At 41.4% G+C, this 26,978-nt stretch overlaps 1 protein-coding gene across 5 annotated transcripts in view; it reads right to left on the bottom strand.

Annotated features, from left to right (window-relative positions):
- The window catches only part of trps1 (trichorhinophalangeal syndrome I), a 118,194-nt gene that overhangs the window by 61,919 nt on the left and 29,297 nt on the right, over positions 1–26,978 (bottom strand). For all 5 annotated transcript variants that reach the window (XM_046058698.1, XM_046058699.1, XM_046058696.1 and 2 more), the window contains exons 3-4: positions 2,810–3,511; positions 2,336–2,451 (exon numbers count right to left, since the gene is read on the bottom strand). In XM_046058698.1, coding sequence (XP_045914654.1) covers positions 2,336–2,451; positions 2,810–3,511 — 818 coding nt within the window. The remainder of the gene's footprint in view (positions 1–2,335; positions 2,452–2,809; positions 3,512–26,978) is intronic.

Here is a 26,978-nt window from a genome sequence, read left to right as displayed (position 1 = left end):
TGAATTGAATTGAATTGAATCATGAAGACATCATTGGTAACCTAGTCAACATGTGTTTGTTATCTCTTAAAAAGACTATAGTCTGTGTTTCCAGGGTACGTTCAAAATGGGCACTGGACAAGGCTGCACCTTCCCTGTTACATACATTTATGGACCTGACACTCTGTTGCCATGAGACCAGTGTGGGGTCCTCAGTGTGGTACATTATGTTTATTTAAAAAAAAAAATTTTAATTTCTAATTGCGATTATTTTGACTGATATTGCAATGGAGATTTGATTTGTGTTATGAGATAGAATGATAATTTAGAGCGAATGAAAAAAAACTAAAATCATTGTGGTGAGATTTTTGCAGGGATCTGTTACAAACACAGATGTTTTTTTAAGTCTGTAGAATATGATGTGAAGGCCAGGACATCTCTGCAAGACGACAATATTTCATTTAAAATGGTCTCTTTTGTAACCTTTATTATTATCCATCCTTCCTACGTAAAAACTAATCGATCTAGCCCTTTTTTTGGTTTCATATTCATGCAGGTTCATAGATTGACATCTGGGCCCTTACCAGTTAAAGCTCTTAAGACGGTGGTATGCTCGAAAATAACATACGATGTGTGGTCTTGCAATAGTGTTTATAGGCCATAGAAAATAGCTAGATGTGATAATTGTTTAAATATCTAAATAACTGCAAATAGTCTTTTCCTAGAAGACATTCATAGTGCACATAAAAAATAGTTTATTAATGAAAAAAAACGATGCTGTTCAACCATTGAACAAGCACTTCTGATGTAGTACTGGATACTGGCACCTTTACTGTTGAGCAGATCCACTTGGTGCCTTACTTGAGGACAGAAGAATGGTACTCATTCATCTTCCCTTCTCCATTTTCTAGGGGACTGGCCTTCCAGGCAGAAGGCTACTTCTGTAACCTCTAGGCTACTACTGCCCTATTTATTTTTTTTTTCTTTTATTAAAAAATATTAAAATGGTCTCTTGACGCACATGTTTTGCTTTTAACAAAAAGTGCGCCTCCTGGCCATATTGCGATTTCAAAAAAATTTCAATTAATTGTTCAACCTAAGGCTGTACGACCATTTGACCTAAATTCAAAATCACGACTAACTGAACATTTCACCTCGATTATTGAACGATTATTTTGTCTTTGAATGCCCGCATATTTCAATGACAAGGTTTGTACTGTAAATATGCTCAACTATTAAAGCTGGGTTTATTTATTCATCTAAATTAATCAATATGGTAATGTTGACGCGCACATTACAGACATAGTTCCCCTATAGTCGGCGCATTGGCGCTGCTGAATTATGACCACTGCTTATAAACTTTCACTCAATTATTTAATATCAATGCGGAACAAATGTTTTTCACCGGCACACAGCGAGTAATAAGTTGTCAGTCTGGCAGTAAATGTACAGTGTAGGTATACAAGTCTGAGTGTAGGTCACAGTGTGTCGATTAATAAAAGTCTGTCTGTTGTTTCCACAACCGCTGGAAAGTGAAGGCTGTAAGCACTAGCTAACATCTCCCTGTGCTTCAGACTCAGGACTGGACGGGGCGGAGTCACGTGACTACACACGTGGTAGGATGTTCCAAGGGGAAATTACATGAACATCCACAATATTAACAGGATTATATAACCAAAAATACGTCGGAAATTATGTCGGTTAGAGGCTCTGAATTTTCAATTAATCGTCCAGCCCTAGTTCAACCCTCATTTCATTTCTTGTGAATTTTGATGTCGCTGGACTGTGAATTCCACACAGAACAGGCCCTCAAAGAAAAAGGTTGATAGATAAAACCAGGTCAGGGAACAGAAATTGTTCCGAGTGAAAAACTTCAGTTATGTTGAGGTCTTTTTCAAGAGTAATGGTAAAAAGCATTGTGAAATTGACTGTTACCAAGGTGCACCAGATCAAATAATGCTGCTTTTTATTGGACTAAGAAGGTAACAAGAGGAAGTTAAAATAAAAAGCTTTACTAAACTAGTAAGTCATCGTTCCATCCTTCAAACACTTTTCCTTCCTTATAATTAATTCAGGGCTGCCACACTAAGCAGCTTTATTTATTCTTGGTTTGTGTGTGTTTTGTTTACTTATGTTTTTACTTGTTACTCATGTGGATGTGACACTATTACTGCTTTTTTGTGTACAACTGATACCCTTACCAATAAACGGTAAGGGTATTAGTTTTAAAGGTATATTTTTAGTGTATGTGTGAATGAAATGCATGAACACATTTATTAGACTCTATGAAAAAAAGTTAGGCTTCAGGCTTGGTAAATCTATTTATCTGTATTTCTTGAATGTGGCAAGTGCTTACCTGTACGTCATATGTGCCATTCATCATAACTGTCCTGTGCTGCTGATTGTGCATATCTGGTCTTGTCTTCCCCAACTCTTTGGCTTGGTTCCTCTGCCCCTGTCCTGCTTGTATATCTGGGAGCACAAATACAAGTACGGGTCAGACTTGTAAAAGCAGACAGACAAACAGAGGTCAGGCTGCCAGAGTCAATGTAATAAAACAGGGCTTTATAAAACAATCTGCGTTTGTATGCTAATGTACATTACAATGCTGTAGGATTTAACCACGGAGTGTGTATATTAATACATAATTAGGTCATAATAGGACTGTTTCTTCCTGTTTTGGTTCACCATGTCAGTGTGTGGTCCAAGGCTTGATCAGTGAGGCTTATTTCATGAACTTGTGCACAGATCCACGTTATTTTCCTTAACAGCTATTTTACACACTAACCATCAACAACAAGTCAAACACATAGCAGAGAGCTGGAATCACCTAGAGGTGTGTGTTGGGGAGCCATGTTATGGAGGGCCAGGATGTGTGTGTCGAGGGCAGCATCCTGCCGTGTGCGGTTGTGCAGGCCCAGGTGATACTTCCTAAAGTGCTTCACCAGGTCGGCGGGGTCGTTGCCATAGTAACCGTAACCGCACACGTTGCACTTGAAGTCCTGGAGTTTGGGAGAGGGGCTGGAGGAAAGCGGAGGGGTGTCAGTTGTTGACTCCTCCCCTCCTTCCTGTCTGGGGAGGAGGTGGGGAGCAGAGTGGAGAGGAGTCGTGAGATGATCTGACTCCCCTCTGTCTCTTTCACTCTTCTCTCCTTCCTCTACCCCCTTCTCCCCGTCCTCAGGCTCCGACTGGCTCTCGGGCCTGTCATTCAACACCGCTCCTCCTTGTGTGGCCCTCCTGCCGCCTCCTCTCCTCCCCCCCCTCTCCTCATTGCTGTAGCGGTCGGATGAGGGAGAGACAGACGAGGATACGCACTCGCTCTCCCCCTCCTCCTCTTCCTGCTCCTCATCTCCTCTGATCCGGTCGGAGGATTCTGGCTCAGAGGGTCGGTTTATGCGTTCGGCCTCTGCTCCTACTCTTCCCTCCTCCTCTCCCTCCTCCTCCTCTTCTCCTGCGGGCCTCCTCCCCTCTTCTTCTTCCTCCTCCTCACCTCCCACACTCCGGATAGGGGGATTCTTCTTCCTCACCATCTCTGAGAGGACGAAAAGAGACAAGGAGAGAGACAAAGTTAGATTTTCAGCCAATACATTGACACTTATGAAGGAACATGAAAATATCAAGCAGATTTTCATAATCCCTTAAAATCAAGACACTAACAGATACAATGTGCTCAAATAATATGCCGTGGATTACATGCACCCACACACGCACACAAATATGATTTCCTGACAATGATGTATGTGTGTACGGAATAGCTTTGATTCAATTTACAAACTTCTTTGAAAGATGAAATCTGTGACAATCCTCAACCACAAACCCCGTCAAAGAAAAACAGCCCCAACAAATCAAAAACATCTCAGCTGTGAGAGGGGTTTTCAGGGGTGTGTGTGTTGGGACGTTCGTTGCATCCTTAAGTGCAACTTTTTTGCCATTTTGCCCCCCCTTCTTATTCTTCTTCTTATAAACCAGGGAGTGGATCAATTTATCGTTATGGAAGCCATCCGTGAGAATCTTCAACACATGACCACATCAAAACCAAAACCATATCAGAGACGCTGGGAGGGCGAGGGAGTGGGTGGGGTGGGGGAAAGTGTGGGGGTGGAGAGAGGGTGAGGCACTGAGAAGAGTGGGGGAGACAGAGAGAAGAGAGAGAGACGGGGAGAATGGCCAACAGACAACCACATCAAACCGCACACCCCATATCAGAAAGACGGATGAGGGAGGCGGCAGACTGCAATTCATCCCCTCCAGCCCTTCAAATTTCTCTTTCTTTCTTGCATCTCTTTCTGCGTGCCTTTCATTCATTTTCTGGCTTCCCAGATTCTGTTTTTCTCATCTCTCACTGTCTTTCCAGCTCTATCTGTATCACCTCCTGCCCTTCAGTTTCCTCCCACTACTTTATTCTCTTTTTGTCTGCTTTTCTTTCTCATTTCAAATCCTAGCTTACTTTTAACCCCCCCCCCCCATCACCTCATCTTCTTTCCCTCCCCCTCAACCTCTCTCACCACCATGATCATTTATAATCAGGGTAAAATACCTTTACAAAAGTACTTATCAAGGCATCCTCCTTGCACTTCACTCATTTTTTTATTCTCTCGTTGCCAACTATCACATGCAAAAGTAAGTAATAATCTGAGTAATTTCATAATTAAAATGTTTCTTTATTTTAGTTCCTGCCCTCTCCCTCCCTCTGTCATTCCCCCTTCTCCCGCCGTCCCTCCCCTCCCTCCCTTATAATCACTATACAAAGCCATCAAATAACCAACCATGTGTTTTATGTTAAACCATAATGTTTCTTTTGTTTGAAAAGAGAACAATTGTGGTCGTTCTGCTCACAACAGTCATGACAGAGAGATACTGTGTGCGTGCGCATTTTCCAAGCATGTGTGTGTATGCGCGTGCTAGCGAGCGTGTGTTTATTTGTGGTCGTTCAGTTCATATTCAGTCGTAAACATAGTCAACTCATTGACCCATACGCTGCGTGTGTTTGTGTGTGTGTGTTCGGTTATGAACAGACAAAAATCCAAACAGACGCCTGATAGACGCCAAAAACTGATCACTTTTAGATCAATGCAATATGAGGGGGGGGAAGACACTGAGCGCACGAGTGTCTTTCTGTGTGTGAGTAATACATGTTTGATGATGTGTGTGGAAGCGAGATAGCATGCGTGCAACCCTGTGACTGACACTGATGTTAGTGTGAGAGCGCTTGTTATTATTTACTGATAGCAAACTGCACACATTTAAATCATGAGAGAATCAACGCAGACACACACACACTCTAAAGACAGAGAAGTAAAGGGGAATGTAGTTGAAAACAGATAATCAGATGTCCATAAACAAACACATGCAGATACACATAAAAAGAACCATATTTTATCAACTCTGTAATGTAATCCTTTGGATTAGGAAGAAAGGTCATAATAAAAATACACACAAACACAGAAGAAGGGAAGATGAATGACAGACAGAGGGCTGCTTTCTTTGTTGAATCCCATTTTCTCTCTATGGCCTTTCTAGTATTTAAAAAGAAATGCTTTCCCTCTTTCTCTACCATACAACTATTAAAATAAAGCAATTTATGTCTGCAAGGGCCCACGCCTAGACCAGCCCTGGCACTCACTGTGTGTGTCTGCATGGAACAGAGGAAAATCTCATCTGATGTTCACCACACCCAGTCAGAATTCATCATTCACACACACACACACACACACACACAGTGGAAAACTACAGATCGTTGTGGTAAAGCAATGAAGCTGAAATCCCGACCTAAGAAGCACTGGCTGACCTGACTGTGTTTCCATCTGCCCCGTCAGATTTCAGTGGTGACTTCAAAACTTAATCAAAGCGATAATAAGAAAATTATGAATGATCTGGTGAAGCGTGAAATCAACAGAGCGCGAATTAGTGAGAGTAAAATTCTCATCTATTTATTTATTTTTTATTGCCATGAAATGTTTATTTGCATACTTCTGACGTGCTACTTGTACACTTCAGGATGTGGGCAAGAGGAAGACGTGTGTGTGTGTTAAAAGGCTGTGCGTCTGTTTCTGGGTGTATGCATCTGTGTGTGTGTGTGTGTGTGTGTGTGTGTGTGTGTGTGTGTGTCTCAATGTCGCAGTACAGCCTTTGTTTGCTTCAGGCTGTATACACAGACTGGAACCATTACTATCAACTACAATTAGGTACAACCCACCACAACATACCGCATAACTACTGCTACTAGCTACAATTAGACCCTATACACCACAATGGCCTCAATACCATAGCGAGGATAAATGCGACAGTTAATCATTTCCATCAATGACAATTAGCCCCAACACAAGTGAGGTTTTTATCTGAAATTGCCAATAATCACCCCAAGACATCTGTTGAAGGATGCACTGAGAGCGGTGTGGGATGTTTCTGTAGTATAAGTCAGATATTTGGCCATGTTAGGGGACTCATATTGGAGAATTTCAATTGTATTTATATGAGAAAGTTTTTTTATGCACCATATCAACTAAATCGTATCACTGTTGCACTGTAAATCATCCCTGCAGTTAACCAAAAAGTCTAAAACATTTTGATGTCACATCATGTTGCTGTCAGTTGGGTCCTGCTGAACAACTGGGGTAGCAAGAAACAATTATTTTCATCATCAATTAATCAGCCATCCCTCCAATCATCACTTAGCTTTAAAAATAGTGAAACTGCCCGTGATAACTGCCGTGAGTCTTCTAACATTCTTGTTTCGTCCAACCAACAGCACAAAACTCAAACTCAAACTCGATTTGAAATAAAACAACAAAAACTTCAAAACAATTTCAGAATGTTTGGCATAGCTGATTGATAAACTGCTTAAATAATTAGTGGAGTTTTAAAAAAATGTTGGGGGTAGTGGGGAATAATTCTCAGACAATCAAGTTATCGATTCATCGACTAATCATTTCAGCACCACAAATTTCTATGGTTGTTGAACCTCTAACTTCATTTGATATGCAGTCAGAAAGGTCTTTGTGCAACATTGTGCGACTCCAACACAAACACATAACGTGTACGGGATCATTAAACAACACCAGAAGACCACTAAAATGAATGTAACATTAAAAAAATCAAAGCAAGTCCTTTTGATTCAGAGAACATAGTTAGATCTCACTAACAGAAAAAAAGAGATCACCAGTCCATCTTAACCATTTTTACACAGTCACTGCAGGCTAATTCTCTAAATGCATATTATTAAATCACTGTAATGGATGGGTTTGATACCAATTCTTAACACGGTCACATATTTCTGCTGCATTCAGATAGCTCTGCTCCTCCCCTCCCAGTGGGACATCTGTAGTTGGCATCTCCATCTTTCATAAACAAAGGATTAATGTGCAACATATGAAGAAATAATGCTAAAGGCAAGGTCTTGTTACACAGAGAGATCTCTCTCAAGCTTCTCTTTCATTTTTTCAATCTGCGTCATTCTGTCTCTTCATATTATTCTCTCTGTCTCTGCTCCTACATTTCCTTCTCCTCATCATCTGGCCTTACTTTCTTCTTGGGCTGCCATCTCTTTTCCTCCTATTCCCCTCGTATCTTGCAAACAATTTTAAAAAGATAGATTCACTGAGAAGCGGGGGTACACTGAGGAGGAGTATGGTTAGGAGAGGAAGGAAGCGAGAAAGAAGGTAAGGACTGTCTGTAAGAGAGGGACGGTAAATGGAAGGAGGATAAGAGCTTGGAGGGGAGGAAAGAAGATGCATTTTCTTCATTTATAAAGAAAAAGAGTAGTTGTCAAGGGAAACTGAAATAGGAGCAAAGGAAGGAAATGCACGATGAGTGAAACAAGGTAGGAGGCAAAGAGCCTCCCACATACTAATAAGCATCCCTAAAAAGTGGATGACTTTTATAACATCTGCTTTAAAACTTCCGATAATCTCCAAAGTGAGAAACAGAACAGTGTTTTTTAGCTGTAGTGGGGTATTTCATAGACCACCTCTTCATCCTTCAAATTTATTGTGGAACAACAGAAATAGCTTCCCATCATCAGGAGTCCAGCTTCTCACCCCTCGAACAAAGTGCATAGTGGCTGGTTGATTTAAATCAATTCTTTTACCCACAGTGAGGTTCCTGGTGTATTTTTTTACTGACATAATAAAACATTTCTTTCCACGATGTCGTTTTCTGAAATCCTTTCTTTAAGGTGATGGGGAACTTGAAGAGAGCAAGCTACTGACAGTGAGTATCTGTGGGCATGTGGGGGCGAGCTTGTCCTGGCCAAATGGCACGCTGAATAAATTTCAGATTTGCGAAAAGTGGAAAACGCTTTAATTAGCTGAATTAATGTGAGAGCAAATTGACTTTGCAACGTATTTCAACATTCCTCCTCACACTCCCCTTAATTAACAGGTTGGATGTGTGAGCAGAAAGGCAAATATTAGTTTTAAGTTCACACCCATATGACTTGTAAGATGATCATTTGTAATGTGTATTTTTAGGTGCATGTATGTACCTTGTGTTTGAGCATCTAATGATTTTGAAGACTCACTTTGAGTTTTGGTACAGTATTCTAGATGAATGAGTAAATATGTAAAGCGCTCCATCAATTTTGTCAGAACTGACCTGTCAATCAGTCAATTAGGGCTGCAACTAACAATTACTTGAATAATTATTTTCTGACTTTAAGGGTGATTGGTCTCATCAACAGTTCAAAGCCCAAATATATTTTGTTTACTGAAATGTAAGACAAGGAATGCATCAAATTCTAACATTTGAGAAACTAGGGGTGTGCGATATTATGATATTAGATTGAACGATTAAAATATCTCCATGATCTGCCTCTTCAAAGAGATCGTTAGTATCGTGCTATAATGCAGAATTAATGAGTTTAGTTCTTTGGCTCATACACGCAATTGAAAACATCTGACAACAACTGCTTTGTCAACATCTCATGTCAGCTGCCTCGCTGCCTGTATCCTTTGCTGTCTACAAAGAAAACACTGTAACTGTTGGGCGTCATAAAATTAAAGAGGTGGTATTGTACTTTTTGGCTTTTTCCCTCTCCTTTATTGAGTTATGTATCTTTTTTGTGCATGTACTAGGTTTGCAAAGTGAAAAAGCCCAAAGTCAGCCCAAAGGGGCTGCAGCACACACCTCTCCTCTCCCTTCCAAACACTAGCGACCCTCCAGGCAGTCAGTGGACATAAAGTTGTTACTGTGATGTAGAGACAGAGCTGGATGAAAGATCCATTGGTTACAGATTAATAACTCACCACTCTGCAACTTTTGCTCCAGTCTATGTTGCTAAGCTGGACGGCAACATGTACAGCTGAACCGCAGCTGTTTACCGGCTTCTCACTGACCTGCCCTTCTCTGCTTCTGATTGGCTAGTAGTCCTTAACTAGGAACTGCGCATGTGCAACTCCCAACAAAGATCATTTAAAGGCAAGATGTATCACTCAATAGCTAAAACAAAGCGTTCAACACACAGGGTGAAAAGAGGAGCTGCAGCAATGTGCAGTATGACAAAAAATATGGTGTTTTTTGAAAATTAAATTAAACCTGTTCTGGTACAACCCCTTGAACCTGAAAATGAGCATAATACCACCTCCTTAACGATAAAGTTCCCCGTGTGCCCCGCCTGCCCTGCCTCAACTCTCTGTGATTTACAGAGTCTGATGATGAACAGAAAGTGTTACTTGTTGCTAAAGTAACCGGGGCTAACTAGCTGCTGCTATATAATTAGCTCAGTTAGCCTAGTGGTCATAGCTGACTCGGCCTGGACTGGGAGCTCGGAGCACCTAGGGCGTGTATATAAACCTCAACTCAAGCACTAGAGGTTTTCAGGCCAGGAGAACGTCAGTGACCGCCGCTGGATTGGGCACCAGAACCAGAGCCAAGCGAGCTGGTAAAAAAAACGCGCTCAGCAGCCACCCAGTGAACACAGCATGAACAGGACCGGACACAGAGACCAACAGTCTCTGTCGGTCTCGGAGGCTGTGTTCGATCCTGGTCCAGCCGCAGTGTTCAATCACTGAGAGCTGCACCAGTCCGCACAGAGTCTGCATGACAGGGTGGGGTGGCGTAACGCACATTCAGCGCTATTGGCCACTGTAAATGCCAATCAATATCTGCGACAAGTCCCTTCCTGTCTTTGTGTTTTTATGCAGAAGCCAACAGCACATTAATGGGAAAATCAAATCAATAAATGTATATTAAAAGCTTTAATATTGTATCAGAACAAAATTAATCAGTTATTTGTTGTTTAAATGAATCATTAGGCTACACTGTATACAATTAATAAATTTCCATCCATCCATCCATCGTCAACCGCTTATCCCGCGTACAGGGTCGCAGGGGGGCTGGAGCCAATCCCAGCTGACATTGGGCGAAAGGCAGGGTACACCCTGGACAGGTCCCCTGTCCATCGCAGGGCCAATTAATAAATTTGTGTTATTTTTCTCTTCTAAACCAATAACTTGCAAAACAGTCTTAATAACCAACATGAAAATGGATCGTGATAAGATCGTGAATCGTTATCCTGCTTTTTGCTTGAAAAATGCTGATATGATTAATCCATCCATTATCTATAACCGCGTATCCAGGGGTCACAGAGGGGCTGGTGCCAATACCAGCTGACAATGGCAGGTACACTCTGAACAGGTCTCTAGGGCTCACAAATAGAAACAAACAACCATATCCGCTCACGCAGAAAAGCCTGGCAAGACCAATGTTCAAACCTCAGATGCTCTTGCTGTGAGGCAACAGTGCTAACCACTGCATCACCGTGCCGCCCTGAAATGATTAATGGGTTATAAAATTAGTTAGATTAATTTATCTTAATAATAGATTCATTTTCTATTAATTACTTGTTTCTACTCTGCAGCCAATTAAATGAAAAATGACTTTCCATTGTATGTATACATTTGTTATATGTTCAGCCACGGTTTGCTGACCCAGCTCAAATGTTGTTTCTATACTCCAATTAAATACCACCAAAGTCGCTGCCATGAACCTGAACCACATCACTTCCTGTCAGTAGAAAGGATTTTCCCTGGAAGGACCTGGCAGACACCAGCTGTTGTTGTTATTGTTGCAAATGTCAAACCTTTCAAGACTGCGTTGCATCACTCAGCAGTCATTTATTTATATGAAAATGTCACAGATTATTACTTTTAAGAAGACCACTGATGCACAAAATGGCAGTCACGCTGTAATGGCTTGTAGCTTTAGGTTGCTTGTCAGTGAATGAAAGCAGCTGAAGAAAATATTAATGAAAGTGCGCATGTTTTAGTACCCACACAGACAAAACAGATCAGGCCGTGAAACCGAGCCTATTTGGAGTGGTGGGATAATAATAGGAACTGGCCACAAGTGCAAGCTGCTATGTGGTGCCTAGGTTTGAGCTTTGGATGGGAGCACGGATGTGTCTGGCCTCTTTCAGAAACGAGGGGATAAGGTGGGGAAAGAGTCAGCTGAATGGAGCATTTCTGTTTTTGGGGGGACAAGAAGCAGCTTGGAATTGATTCTGCAGAGGCAGAAGTCTAATTGAAGATGGGGAGGGGGTTTAGGAGAGAAACAGAAGGAGGGAGAGAGAGGAGGACAACATAAATTCACTGTGAGACAAGACTCCACCTGCCATTTTAAGACTAAAAGCTTTCAGTTGCCTGCTAGACCCCTAATCAATGCCAGAAAGCTTACACACACACACACACACACACACACACACACACACACACACACACCCGTCATCTGTTGTGTAGCGGGGGCACAATTCATTCCCCCCACGTATCAAGCAAATCACACACACGCGCGCGTATAGACTCACATGCAGACACACTATTCCAGAGTGTAGGACTCATTTGTAATGGGGTAACAGCATGCAAAATATGTCATCTTAAATGTCAAACTTAATCAGAGGTTCACATTTCAATACCTCTCTCTCGTTATGAGACTCGGTCCCTCTGTTTCCACACTCTCCTGCTGCCTCTCTCTGCTTACTACTCTCTATATTGCTGTCTTTCTCACTCACACACACAAAAACGATGTTGTGAACACACCTCTCTCTGTCTGCTCCTCTTCCTATCTGTCCATCTTTCACCTAGCTCTCTCAATTCATCTCTCGCTCCCACCCACCCTTTTACATTTCCCTCCCTCCTCTCTGCTGCTGTCTCTTTCTCAATCTCTAGTTCTCTACTCCCCCTACCTCTCGGTTATCCTTGAACAAACATTAATGTGTTTGTAGATGTCCCATGTGTGTGTGTGTGTGTGCGTGTGTGTTTGCCTGCAGATGTGTCGATAGCACAACCGCTACCTCTACGTGGCTGACAGACAGACATCTATTCATTAAACAGAGCAAAGAAATGTTTTACACACTTACTTGTCTGCTTGCATTTCTGTGTGTGTGTGTGTGTGTGTGTGTGTGTGTGTGTGTGTGTGTGTCTGAAAGCAAAGGCTGCCATTTTCTTTCACATAAAGTTTTTCACTAGACAGTACAGCCTACATCAGACTATTCCTTCAACTTTACTAAATTTCTTAATGCAAGATACCGTGTTACCTGGCCTTTTTTTCTGAATATCTTAAACTGTAGATGCATACAACCTCCAAAAAGATTTTCTTAAGCCCGATCGACAATACATCTTGTTACCAATACAGTGTCTACCGATACCTCCTTATCTCTTTTGATAGATTCAGTACAAACACCAGGAAGCACAATCACGCTTGCAGATTCTCATACAAGCCAACATATAACAACTATCTTTGTTGTTTTCCTGATTTATTTTGATCTCGGCTTTGAAACGTGTGGCTGTGTGTTAATAAATGTTAATTAAAGTACATACTATAAAGACACAAGAGCTGAATTGCACAAGTGCTCAAATGAGCTCTGTACATCAGTATCTCACTATACTGTTATTATTTTAATCAATGTTGTTGCACTTACTATTTATGAGATATGAGTGTTTTCATTTCAAACAATGTAGTGCACAAACTATCTGCTACAAAATGCTCACAACTGCTCTGCAGAAAACACAGATGCAGGAACAAACAGTGGAAGACTCTACTTAAGAAACAATGTAGAGAACCGCTGAAGATAACGGCATCAATCCTGCATCCACAGAAATACACACCCTCCCAGCTTCCCACCACACAAACTTTATTAAAAGTCTATTAGAGGAGTCTGACCTCGAATAACTACATTGGATTACAGCACCACACAGGGTCTGGGAAGCACTGTGATGTGTGCATGTGCGTGTGTGTAATACTCTGTAGGAGGGCTGTTTACCCCTTTGGGGAGTTAAAGGCAGAACACCGGTTAACACCAGTTACACACAGACTTTGAGAGCTGTCCAGTATAACCATGGTCTTATGGCTACCGAACACTTTCAGGGTTTAGACTGCTGTTCAAGTGCACCTCAAAAACTACTGAGAGAAGCAAAACTGTTTCTCACTTCACCGAGGGGGAAGTCTCAGAACTGGTGCTTTCAAGCTCAATTAACTCTTTAACTTTACCATGCACGCAAGAGACAGTGAATCAGAAAACGTTACACAAGTGACAAAAAAACACTTTTTCAACTGTGACTTACTCGGCATGACACGAACTGGCTGTGTTCATCTGCAAAGGCAAATTTGAAAGCGCTATGCTAACACCATGGGACCCACGGTCTATAAAACTCAATATTGAAGTGTGTGTCAAGACCCACAGGTGGGTCAGAGGAGTATAAAATTTGGTTACTCAGTTTCTCTCAAGCAATAGGTTTGAACTTATAAGGCTATAAGCATTCCTCGTCAAATTGCTGGAGGTTAGCAGGTTAAAACATGGTACATTTTGTTAGATTAGCCTACACAATAGAATGTCTGTGTGTATGTTAGACTATTAGAATGAAATAGCTGCCAAGAGGTTGCTGGTTCAGTTCCCAATAGGGCTATAAAAGATGCTGAAATAAATCAGTATGCACACACATACACAGATCCAGGCTTCAAAAACAGGCATACACACTGCAACCAAATCTTTCACACACACACACACACACACACACACACCGTGTTATTTCATTAAATCACAGACATTTATGCACATAAACACATACATCTGCATGCATGTTTACATGTGTGTCTAAATCTCAGGGTCTTCACAGCAATTTGTGATGTATTAGTAAAACAGTGAAACACAAGACACACACACACACGCGCGCGCATACAGGCGCAGACTATATATCTCTTCTGCTATTTCAATAATCTGTGACCTGAGAGTTTATAAGACTGACTAGTCTGGCCTCTGGAATGACTGTCTGGAGTTTAACTTTATATACACACACTCACACATGCACACACACACACACACCCACAGCTCCCCTGCTATGGTCCTTAGAGCCTACTCTGTCTGTGTGTGAATGTGTGTGTGGAGCATACCATGCGTGTGTGGTCACGTCTAAGAAAGCTCCTTTAAAAATGGATCTCTCTCTCACCATAATTGATGATGTCACCTTAACCAATTTTTGCAGTGAGCAAATTGTGGTCAACATATATATGTCGTGTGTGTCTGTGTGTGTGTGAGGTCCAAAAACCGGGATTCACTATACTTGAGGGAGCTGACTAGCTTTGTGGGGACCAACAAGCCAGACCCCACAAGTTTAAATGGCTGTTTGAGGGTTAGACTTGGTTTTAGGGTTCAGGTTAGAATTAGGCCAAGGTTAGGGTGTAGCATGTAGCTGTGATAGTAAGGGTAAGGGGCTAGGGGGGCCATTATTCCAGTGAGATGTCCCCACAAAGATAGTAAGACAAATGTATGCGTGTGCGTGTATGTGTGTGAAATCTCATTTTTAACTTTAGGGATAAATCATGCAACTGTCATGGGGGAGCACAGTTTCACACATGGAAAACACACACAGAGACAGACTGCGAGGAGTGTGTGTAATTAATTATTGGTAAACTGGCTGCCAGGAGACAGAGGTTGGCATTGAGAAAAGATCCGTATGGATCACACACATGCACAGAAACGGAAAACACATGTCAACATGCAAAATCTCTTTCTTAAAAAGATTGTTTAACCAGAAAATGCCTAATGGCGAGAAAACAAATTCAGTGAAAGAGTTGTAAAACAGAAACAAAAACACATAAGCGCTCACATAAACATGCATGAACACACATAGACACAATTTTCCTATGAGGATTGATCAACTGAACAACAATTACATCTCACTGGATTCTATGCGGTCATAATGTAAGATTAAAACCACCATAATATCGCCAAATTAAAAGATTAGTTCAACCATTTGCATCAAATCATTTACAATATTTAAAAACAATCCAACTTCATTAAATCCTCATTTAGTTTCTTCCTGCACATCAACTATGCACCACACAGGGCAGAAATTACACACACACACACACAATCATCACTTTGAAATCTGTTGCTGCATTAGAACAAACCGAATAAACAATAAACTGAGACGTTTTTTCTGGTGAAATGTGTTGGAGTTCTTCAAAGCAAAAACAAAGACGTTTTACGCTATGACACAAGTATTGAATCACAGCCTTAATATCAAGGAAACACGCTGACGGTACAGAGATACACAATACAAACGCACCATATACACACAAAAGAAATACACATCAAAAGCAGGGTCTGATAAACAGTTGAAGGACGCCCTCCAAATCCTAGAAATATTGTTTTAAGGAGGTGTCTGTTTTGAAAAGCCTTTTTCTAACAAACAGTAAAAAAGACAAAGTAGTGTATGAAAGAAGAGACAGAAACTGTCCATGGTGATCTCATCACACCACGTCATCCCAAGAAAATATGAATCCTAAATAAAGACCATCCCATTCTATGTCTGTGTTCAAATGCTGAATGTCTCAGGATATTATTAACTTGCTGTGAAACTATCAAACTGTTGAACTCTGCACACCGAGGGCACACACGCCTAACAAACACTCAGTGTAACAGCCAAAAAGCCAGAAACAGTTTGCCGCCACACACTGAGGACAAGAACGTAGCACGCTGTTCCCAAGATGCACTGAAAATCTGTGTCTTCTGCCTTGTGGTGTGGGTTTTTTCAACCTTCAATTGCTGGGTTTTTACAAATAATCTGCCGTGCAGCTGTGGAAGCTGTCTTATTTAGTGTTTTTTACAATTATCTTGGCTATAAGGATGTTTCCTTTCATCCTACCATACTGCTGTCAGAGCAATCATTTCCCATTCCTGGTCTTTGTCTTGTGCATGTGTATACGTTAAAGCACCACAGGAACTTAGTTAAGCCTGTATAGCATGTGGCAATAAAATCTGGTTCCTCCAGCAGAAATACAGCTTTGTTAACCAGGCTTCTATTAATCCCTTCCTCCGGTCTCTTTAACAAGACTTCTAAGAAATCAGTCTACCAGAGAGAGCAGACAATAACCAGACTGTATTAGAATATATGTAAACACACTCTAACTCTGTGTTTTTGACGTCACCCATAGGCTGGCTAATCCAAAAATGCACAAAGAGGTGGAGCTGAGGCGGGGTCGAATGAAGACTAGTTGCAGAAAGACCTAGTGGCCAGCCAGCTGACAGGGCACCCACCTGTCACTCAAAGCAGCACCATCCTTATGAAAATTCACCACTTGTGCACTTGTCATGTTTATTTCTGCTGTAAAGTTTGGCATTTTACAGTAACATGGAGGTCTATGGAGACCGACTCGCTTTTGAGGCCAGCCTCAAGTGGCCATTCGTAGAACTGCAGTTTTCGGACACTTCTGCGTTGCCTTTATTTTTCAGCCACTTCACACATACAGACACAAAATAGTAGGCATTCTCTGGCCTCTCATGAAGCGCTGTGTGAAGTACGTCATTTCCATACTCTGCTCTGAGTGGACAGTTCTGTTCTGATGCAGCTGCGGTACTACACACAAGTTGTTGTTTTGAAGGTTTTTTTTGTTTAATTTGTTTCCCGAATACAGAATAGCTTTTTTTGCGGTATGTGTTTTCTGTAACTCCACTAGCAGGAAGGAGTAGTAAACACCTTTGTGCTTCTGTTTCTGTGGGCTTTAAACAAGCGAGATTGGCTGTCGCCTGCTCACATTGCGTCAGAGGCCTTTTTCATAAAGTTGAGCTTATTTTCCCACAGAGCGCCTTTTAAATCTCTGTAGCTTAGTGGGCGGTGTTGGGCTGCAACACCAGGCCTCACATACAATGAATAGCAGCCTGTCACTCTCCCCTCTTTTAAGTACGTATGTGTGAACGGCCCATTAGTTTGAAGAGGAGTGGCAGATGCCTCAAGGAGAAGGACTGAGCAAAAAAGAGAGCAAGAGATGGTGGTGTTGAAACGGACCGACGTTTCACACTTGACGAAGAAAGAAAGCACCACATCTGTGACTATCACACCTGAACACTGTCCCCTCCCCCTGCCCCCACCTTCTCTCTTGCTCCTCTTCACTCTTTCAATTGCTCACCACTACCATTTCTCCTACTTGTGTGAAAGCGTGGGGGGAGGTAGAAGTGTGTGTGTGTACGTGTGTGCGTGTGTGTGTGTGTGTGTGTGTGTGTGTGTGTGTGTGTGTGTGTGCATGTATAGCGGAGACCTGACAACTTCCTCTCAACTTCCTGTGATCAGAGCTTGGGGGTTGCTGGGGGACAACCAGGAAATTACATACACACACAAACTGGGTCGTAGAAATGTGAGCAGACTGAACAATAAACGCATGAACAGAACTGCATTAAATGAAAATACTGTTGAACTAAATAATGATATTTTCCTTGAAAATATATTAAATTACAGTACACAGCCGCTAGCACCTGCATGATGTGAGTTCTAGGAAAGAGAGTTAAAAATGAATCACAATATACATGTGTACGTACAAGACACACAAACAGACAATAGTTAAAGAACACACACACACACACACACAGAAACACACACAAAGAAAAAAAAAGAGGAAGGAGGTGGCAGTGCTATCCAATATTTCACAATAAAAGCTGAGATTCAATCACTTCCTAACACTGTGTGTATACAGTACATTTGCCTTTGTGTGTGTGGTGTGTGTGTGTGTGTCTGAACAGAACATGAGTGTATTCTTTCCCTGTTTTCGACACTTTTACACACTTATTTATGGGAGCAGATGTCCTCAGCCCCAGACACACACACACACGCAGCAACACACAAACGCATGCATGTGAAGGACACTGAGACAGTTTAGAACGCCTTGGGCCTCAGTCTGAGCTTTCATTTCCTCTATCCTGCATAACAACTGACAGATAGACACACACGCATGCACACGGACACGCACAGACAGACAAAGAGCGGATGGTGATGAGACTTTTGGCCTGCCCAGAGGGACTACAGAGGTAGACAACAAGCTCTAAGGGAATAACTACAGCATTAAAACAGCCAAGACCCTTTTTAACAAGACAGACTGAACAATAATCTTTTTGAGCGGGATGAAAATGAACAATTTACAAATTAACTAATGAACTAAATTAACTAAATTAACTAATTACAGCAATATCAACACAGCACAGTTATGGCTAAAACAATAATCCCGTCAATGGAATGATAATCATGCATCAAACACCAACAAAAGGAAGACACTGAGGAGTTTTCCTGCAAATGTGTACTAATTTTATAACTTAAGAAAGCAATATACCTGAAGCTTTCACACAATTTCTACGAGTTACAGAAGTCAAAGACTATAAGAGCGGGGTTAAATTGTCAAGCAAAGTCTGAAGGTGCCAAAAATTCGTTATGAAGTGTCAAATTTTTTGTTTTAACTTCGGGCTATCATTATTTCTACAAGAGCAGGTGTCACATTTTTCACAAGGCGGATGCCTCAAAAAAACTCAAAGAGAAAGCTTCTTCTCCTTCTCTTAGAAGCGCTAAAAGTTATTTTTTCCTAATTAAAGGTGCTACCCTGTCGCCTGGTGGTACAGTGATGGAGAAGGTTTAGCTGAGAGAGAGAAAAAAGTCCATGGGTTTTTGTGAGCTCACATCCATCTCTCTTGCGTTACAGCCACACATTGCTTTTTTCACTCGTTTTCATCTTTACTCTCCTCACAAACACACACACACACTCGCAGACAAACACAGAGACAGGGAGCTTTCCTGTGCTAGGGGAAGTTGCAGGTCGTTGCGACATCAGTGTTTGAGATAAAAGCTCCTTAACACACACACACACATACACTCACACACAAAGTTTAAGACTCTAGTTTAGGTTTATCGTAATAGGGTTTTTAGGAATGAACTCCATTTTGTAAGTAGAGATTCAACTTGCATGTACATGTATATGAAATGCAAAGCAGTGATGAGGTTACTTGGAGAGAAATGATAACTGAGATGTTGAATTAGGCCTAAACCATCACCATTTAAATCATGAATAAATCCATCAAATAAAGACAGATCAAGAAAATGCAACAACTGTCCCCGACTGGGAACTGAGGTTATTAAGATTACACAATTAGTCTCAAACCCTCAGGCCTCCAGGACGTCCCTGATTCACATTTGTCAATCCGATGAAAAGCAATACACCAAATGAAATACAAGACAGTAAGCAGACTGACACCATACATGTGGCTTTTGATAGTTTATAAATATGATGGTTTGAAAGCTGCCATTAAAACATACTTAGAATCACTGCAGCCTATAGCCTATACATCAAACTAAACAGCTGCTTATTCACACACCAAGGAGGCAACCATAATGTCTATTGACCTAATTTAATCTAATTCATCATTCTCAACATGCTAAACTGCAATCGATCACCTGTGATTACCTGCTGCAGGGTGCTGTGGATGATTTTTTGGAGGACAGACAAGTGGTGGCTTTGTAAGTTGGTTGAAGGTGGCGATTATTCAGGGAGTGTTGTCTTGACACGGGTCCTCTGACTGAAATATCGACAGAATGTCATCGACCCTTTAATCGTGTGTTGTGGAGCAGGCGCTGGAATCCCCTCTACATCTGCAATGCACTTTGGATAACAGCTAAAAAAGGGCGAGCAGCACTCCGTAAACACCTTCTGCGGAAATTCACTATGACATCAGTTAGGCTTTTGTTTTTTAACGTATATTCATTCTTGACACAGGGCAGAGCAGCATTACGTCTAGCTTGTCCAATACAAGCAACATACACACTTCATCGTGCAGGATTATTGGTACTGCTTACAGATGCAGAGCTTATAAAAAAAAGAACACAGCTATGTTGTGAGCAAAATCTGATAACAGTTCATGAATGTAGCTGATCCTGCTGTACTGAACCCAAAAGTTGATGTTCACAGTGTGAGTGACACATCTCTTTCTGCTTTATGATGTGTTGTGCTTATCCTTTTTGCAAGGTCTTTTCCGTGTGTATGTGCCTTCTTTCAATGTCCCTGCACATTTAATTCACCTGTCAAGTAGAGTAATTAGGATTGTGAATGTAAAAGATATAACGATGTCTGTCAGCTGTAAAAGCCCAAAGATAAGTCTGAAATGTTATTATTCACAGGATTGGGCATTTTGCGCTTGATTACCAAAGACATTGGATCTCACCTAGGGAACCTCACCTTTTGGGCGTGATATCCAATATGCGTTAGCTATCATCTAGCCTGTGATGACGTGATCATATATGAAATAGACAAGGCTTAACACACCCTATCTTTCCCTGTTCTGTCAGAACTTATCAGCCTCTGAGCGTGCCTTCTATCAGCGTGCTGAGGATAAGTCATGCGACCTCAACGAGATCAGGACACCTTAAGTAGGTCAAAGATTTACAAGAGATTCAGGTGTGGATCAGTAATAAGTGCAAAGGTATGTAATCTTTAGTTCTCACACCCATCTAACTGCTGGTACACCCTTAAAAATCCACATATGTGCACACAAATACAAGCATAGACGCGCACAATCATACAGAGTTTAGTGAACCTATCTAGCTGTTACTACACCCTTAATCCTTTCATCTCTTATTTTATACCCAGCCCCTCCCTCTGTCTTTCCTTTCTTTTCATCTTTTCTTATTCGTCTCTCTAATCTCTCTCTGATCTATGCCGCTGATGAATGACAAAAAAAACAAAAAAACAGCACACCCTCTGTGTGCCTCTGAGACTTTCTTCCATTTTTCCATGTTCAATTTGCACTGCAATTGACAGCTAAAAGTGTCTTCTGCATGTAAGAAAATGTTTCACAGCCCCGGGCCAAACCACAGGTAGTGTACTGTAAAATGTCAAATATACATGGGTATCAATGGGGAAATTAGCCAGAGGTACAACTGACTGTTCCCCTCCATCTGCCTTTCGGCTATCTCCTCTGGCATCAGTCACTACCTGTTGCCTGTATTTAATATTTGTACTATTGCGCTATTATGTTCCAGTTATGCATGAGTCAAACATAACAAACCACAATTCTGGCAACAATTCAAAAAAACTTGAAGGCATGCAAAACAAAAAAACTCTAATTGACACAATTTACACAGAAAATGTCAAGGCTATTTGTCCACCAAATCTGTCCCAAAATCTGTCCATACTTGCTTGGCATACTGTATAGTGTTAAGAGCCAAAAAGACTGTGTTGTTATCGGTTAGCTTCAAACCTGCCATTCAGTATATTTCTGGATACAAATTTACACAGGGATAATCTCTACAAAGAATACAACAAATATGTGAATGTGTGAGAGAGAGATAGAAATAGTAAGACGGAAAGAATTAATAGATAGTCGATTAACAGCAGTTAAGGAGAAAAGTGAGTGAAGTAAGAAATAAAAAAGATACTGAGATATTGACTCCAGAGCATGATTTATATTTCACACTATTTCATTTCATATTGTTGAACATCTATTAGTCACATTTTTTAGATGCAGCTGCTGTCTCTCTGTTTGGTAGTGAACACTGACAATAGATGTTCTTTCAATATAGAGAAAGGCACAGAGAGAGAGAGAGACAGAAAGAGAGAGAGGTTTACACAGGAGAAGCAACTGGGAGAGAGAGATTTAGAGAGGCAGCACGAAAGGGGAGAGATGGGGAGACAGAAAGAGGATGAGATGTGAATTCATTGCCTTAAAAGAAGCTCTGAGTCAAACAGTGTGATAAGAATCGGACGGCCCATGCACACGTGCGCACACAAACACACGGAGACACACACGATCCGTGAATCTTTACTTTGATCCTCTTCGGACAGATAAGTAGATAAGAAGTGTTCAATTACTGTACAATTATCGTGTATGTGTGTGTGTGTGTGTGTGTGTTAGAGTGTTAAAGTGTGCAAAATGTGTCAGGGAGAGAAAGAGAAAGCTAGTGTGAGACAGGAGCAGGAATGAGATTCTTTCCACCTATGTGTCATTTCCTCTCTCTCTCGCTGTCTCTGGTGCTCTCTCACCATAATTTCATCGTAATAAGGCTTTCTATCAACCCCTCTCCTTATCCATGGGCGTACCTTGCTCTATCATGAATCAAAGGAATGTCAGAGGTCAGGATCAGTGCTTATAGAGCCAAGTCATGTTAGACACTGACACCTAAACCTGGTGCAGCTCTGGTCCTTTAACCTTGGGGTTTTGAGATGATTAACAGTATAGAAAAAGCAGGTTTTGTGTTTGCGGCAATGCCAGTCTGGTGGTCTGTTGGTCGGTCAGTCGGTCAATCGGTCAGTCGGTCCACCACTTTGGTCCAGAGTGAAATATCTCAACAACTTTTACATGGATTGCCATGACAGGCCTGTTTGTACAGGCACAGAGGATGAATCCTAGTGACTTTAGGGATTTGTCTTTAGTGCTAATCAGCAAATCTTAGCATGGGGAGGCCTGTGCCAATCCGCGGGAGGAGCGTGTGAGGCCGGCCAGCCGCCCGCTCACAGAGCCCTCTGCTCCCGCCGTCACACAGACCGCTGCAGCAACAACGGCAGAGGAAAACACAGCTGGAAGGTTTTCATACCGTCTTTACATTCTGAGTGTTGAATTCTGAATGTTGAAACGTTTTAACTTAAAAAAGAGAAAGCTGTGTTGATCACTGGTGTTTGTGTCGCATTGAACATTACGTCGCAGCAGTTGTGTGTGGCGTCGCTATGACGACAAGCTACGTACTATCTCTGGGTAATATCTGCAATGGAAAACGGAGCAGGGCCGAGTAGAGTCGAGTCTATCGATTTGCACTATGGTAGCATTTTTCGGCAAGGCAGCCTAACGTTTGATCGTCAGAACACCGGCAACAGTTCACAACGTTTAGTCCTAAAAGACGATGCAACTCCGACTCTGTTTGGGCCTGGAAATTCACAATCACAACCTGTAAGTATGCTTTAATCTTAACTTTTCTGAATTACTAAATAATTTTACTTCTTCAAGCCTCTGAAAATATATCACACAGCAACAAACAATTATTTTATTGGGAATTAATCTGCAGATCTTGTACTTGTTTTGTATATAAAATGTCAGAAAACTTTCCTAAAGCCCACGCTGATACCTTCAAATGTCCAAAATCCAACTCTATTCAATTTACAATTATATAAAACAGACAAGTAGAGAAAATGATCACAATTGAGAAGCTGTTTAAAGTTTAGGGGGTCCCAAGCCAAAAATTTGGGAGCGCCTGATTAAACCACTCTTGTAGCAACCCAACGTTTTTCTGTCCTGCCCCAATTGAAGAAGAGGGCGAGCCACTGGTCCCAGAGCTGTTTTTTTCCACACTGGAAATTTGTCAAGAGTTTATCAAGATAGGGCAGCATTCAAGCACACAAGCCAAGGGTAGCAGGGCAGGATGGCAGAGTGACTAAAGACTAAAGCTCCCTTCAACCAGAAGGCCAAGTCATCTCCCTTGTGACTGTAGGAATCCACCATGCTAAAGTGTCCTTGAGCAAGACACCGAATCCCTACCACTCCCAGGGGAGCTGTTCTGAAGCGGACGCTGCAATCTAAGGGGGAGATGAAAAGAGAAATCTCACTACAGGGGATCAATGGAGTATCACAAAAAGCCTGCGAGCTAAAGTCACCAAAGTTCCACGCCTCACCTCACCACAAAACACTCCGGTGGCAAATTATCTGCCTCCCCCTCCTTCTTCTGTCTATGTGGCACTCTTTTCTCTTACTGCCTTCCTCGTTCTCTCTCCTCCTGTCCTATTATGGACATAGCAACGGGGTTGCTGTCAGGACGACTAAAGGTTTGATTCACCGTCTGTCCCTGTCTTAATGTGCATGTGTGTTAGATAGCAGATAAGAGCCATATATAAACAGCACTTGAAAGAAGAAATGTAAATGTTTAGAAGTCACAGCAGAACACAGACCATATCAAGATACCAGAGAGAGCAAGAGAGCGAGAGAAAGACAGATTAAACTAAAGTTCACACCAGGAGAACTAGCAGGAGACGGCACTCGAGACTCGAGCGAGATTCCAGTCATCAATGAAGCTGAGTGGAATTTAGCATATCAAAGCTGTACATCCAAAATCCTTTATCTGGAGCTGAATGTAAGGGAATGCATCAAGTTTTTAAAGGCTTCACATTAACATCCTATTAAACACAGGGAAGGGTGCCCCTTCTGCTATAGTATGTTATCACTGCATCATAAACATATTGAAAACTCTCAGACTTGGCAACATATCGTGGACTGCTCTTCATTTATTTTGAGAGAAAATACTAATATGACATGATGGTTGATGATCCTGGTAGAATAGGCGATGAAATGTGTTTGTAAAGGAGCTGCTGGTTCCAGAAGAATTTTCTCAAATCTGTATTCACATTTCGAAATTTGCTTTGAATGATCTCTTCTTTTAATGTTCCTCAACATAGAAACACATAAGTCTCCCAGATAATTACAGGTGTTTTTCTTGTAGTCACTGTAGTTGTGAAGAGCTCTGTGTGATAGTTGCCAAATTCATCCAAACTGACCCTGAATCCAAAACTGAATTCATCTGAGCAGCAGATTTTGTTACAGTTTTCTCGACAGCGTAATCTTTAGCGACCACCGTCGTTAGCAGGGGGCTGGATGACCTTGGGAGTCACAATAATAATGACACCGACTTTATGACATTCTTTCCTGGCAGATGTGATGGCCGCACTAGCAGCCACACATGGAAGCAACAACTCACGGTGGTAACTCATTCATTTGTTTTGAGCACATTACATAGGATTCAAAATAAATAACTGGACACACAGATTTTAGTTTTAAAAAAAAGTTTTATTAGTTATTTGATATCAGTTCTATATTTGGGTGCACACATTTAGTTAACTTTGTAAATTTTACTAATTTCAGGTTCATTATCTTTGTTCAACTTAAGTTACATTCTGTGAAATTAATACCTTTCTTTTTGAGTTACCAATTCCTGGGGAGTTGCTGCTGGGGGTATCTGGCTAGCTGACAAAAGGACTTCCAACTGAATCTAAGCTTTTTGAGTAGGGGAATGGATAATTGGACTGCGCCATGTTTTCCCAAATCATGGGGGTGGCAGAGTTTTCTATTTTGGAGTTGTGTTCTTTTCTTTGCTAGTTAGTAATTATTCAATTGATTTACCCTTAGTTCATATTAGCCTAGGTAGCGTTGGCTTAACATTTGTTGTAGTTATTGTGGTTTGTTTATATGTTATGTGTTTGTCTACCACCTTTGTGTTAGAATGGCCTGATCAGCCACTATATGTTTCCCCCATGTCTCAGTCTTGTGAGGTCTGTTTAGTTAGTCTAGGTCTGTTTGTTCAGCTTATGTTAAGGTTATGTTACCTGAGTTAAGTTCTGTTTAGTTGACCTCTTTCATGGGCCCAGAAGTTTCTGTTTTTTGTAAATGAGTTGCCAGCCAGCTTGGTCCCTCACACAGGCATTCTGTTGCACATTCATACTGTTGCACTTGCTTGTACCGTAACAGAAGTAGTTTTTTTTTCAGCAGGGCTGTCAGAAGCTGCTCAATTGCAGTATGCTGACACCTTGCATCTTTTGGTCAAAACTGGTTTCACTTTCCATAAAGCCGCAAAAATATAGATAAGTTAAATTAACAGGAACTCATATTTCCTTTAGACAGCTACATTTATCTTTTCAAGCTTGGTTGTGTTTCTGGGAATGAAGGTATAGATGTTCATCTCTTCGCATGTTACAGAAAAAGCCAGCGCGGATTATTTATTAAAACATCATACCTTAGTCTAATTGGCTTTTTTCCACCCCCTGCAAATGTGCTTTTAACTTCAGATCCAACACTCAAAGTGAACCTGTAAGCAAGCTTCATGAATCAAATGTGACATGTCTTGCGATAGTGTCAATGCTTGCAGATTTTCTAAGGCAGTCTCAAAAATGTTCACGCATGTGTGTGCCTGTGTGCATGCCTTTGTGTGTTTGCATGTGTGTGTGTGTACATCCTTGCACAAATTGTGTTTGTTTGCAAGTAGATGCTTACATGTGTGTACATTGTATATCCACGCTTACTCGAGATAGCACGTGAGTGAGCGCGCGCGCCTGCACAAGCGTGTGCTTGTGCGCGCAAGTGAGTGATTGCTAGCAGAAGCTCGTTAACCTCAGAAGTCATTACCACAGCCTTGAGGTTTTCGCCAATTAGACAAAATAAACGACAAGCGAAAAACAAAACAGACAAATGAAAAACAAGAAGAGAAAAGAAAGTGATTACGGGGGGGGGGATTAAAGTGATTATTTTCACCAATTTGAGAACAATACCAAAAAAAACATATTTAAATGACAAGAGAGTGGTGAAAACCAATTGCTAAAAGTAAAGCAATTATTGAAGTAAAAATAAAAGTGATCACTGGAGTAAAACACCATATTAGACTCGATAATTAGATCTACTACAACTAAAGAAAGAAGCAAACGCATGACCAAATGGGAAGAGAAAAAAGAAAAAACACTATCATCAAAACTAAATAATAGGAGATCAAATAAGATAAACAGTGTGTGTGTGTGTGTGTGTGTGTGTGTGTGTGTGTGTGTGTGTGTGTGTGTGTGTGTGTGTGTGTGTGTGTGTGTGTGAGTGAGAGAGAGAGAGAGAGAGAGAGAGGGAATGGTGTAGTATTTGACATCACTACTCCTATGTAGTCGTTTTTCTCCTTTTGTCAAGACATTTTTGTTTTTACAGCTTCACCCTGGCCAGAACAGACCGCTGTACACACATTCATACA

The sequence above is a fragment of the Micropterus dolomieu genome, linkage group LG09 (assembly GCF_021292245.1).
Source record: "Micropterus dolomieu isolate WLL.071019.BEF.003 ecotype Adirondacks linkage group LG09, ASM2129224v1, whole genome shotgun sequence".
Taxonomy (NCBI): Eukaryota; Metazoa; Chordata; class Actinopteri; order Centrarchiformes; family Centrarchidae; genus Micropterus; species Micropterus dolomieu.
Note: the sequence above shows the minus strand (reverse complement) of the source record. Positions and strands in the feature narration are given on the sequence as shown.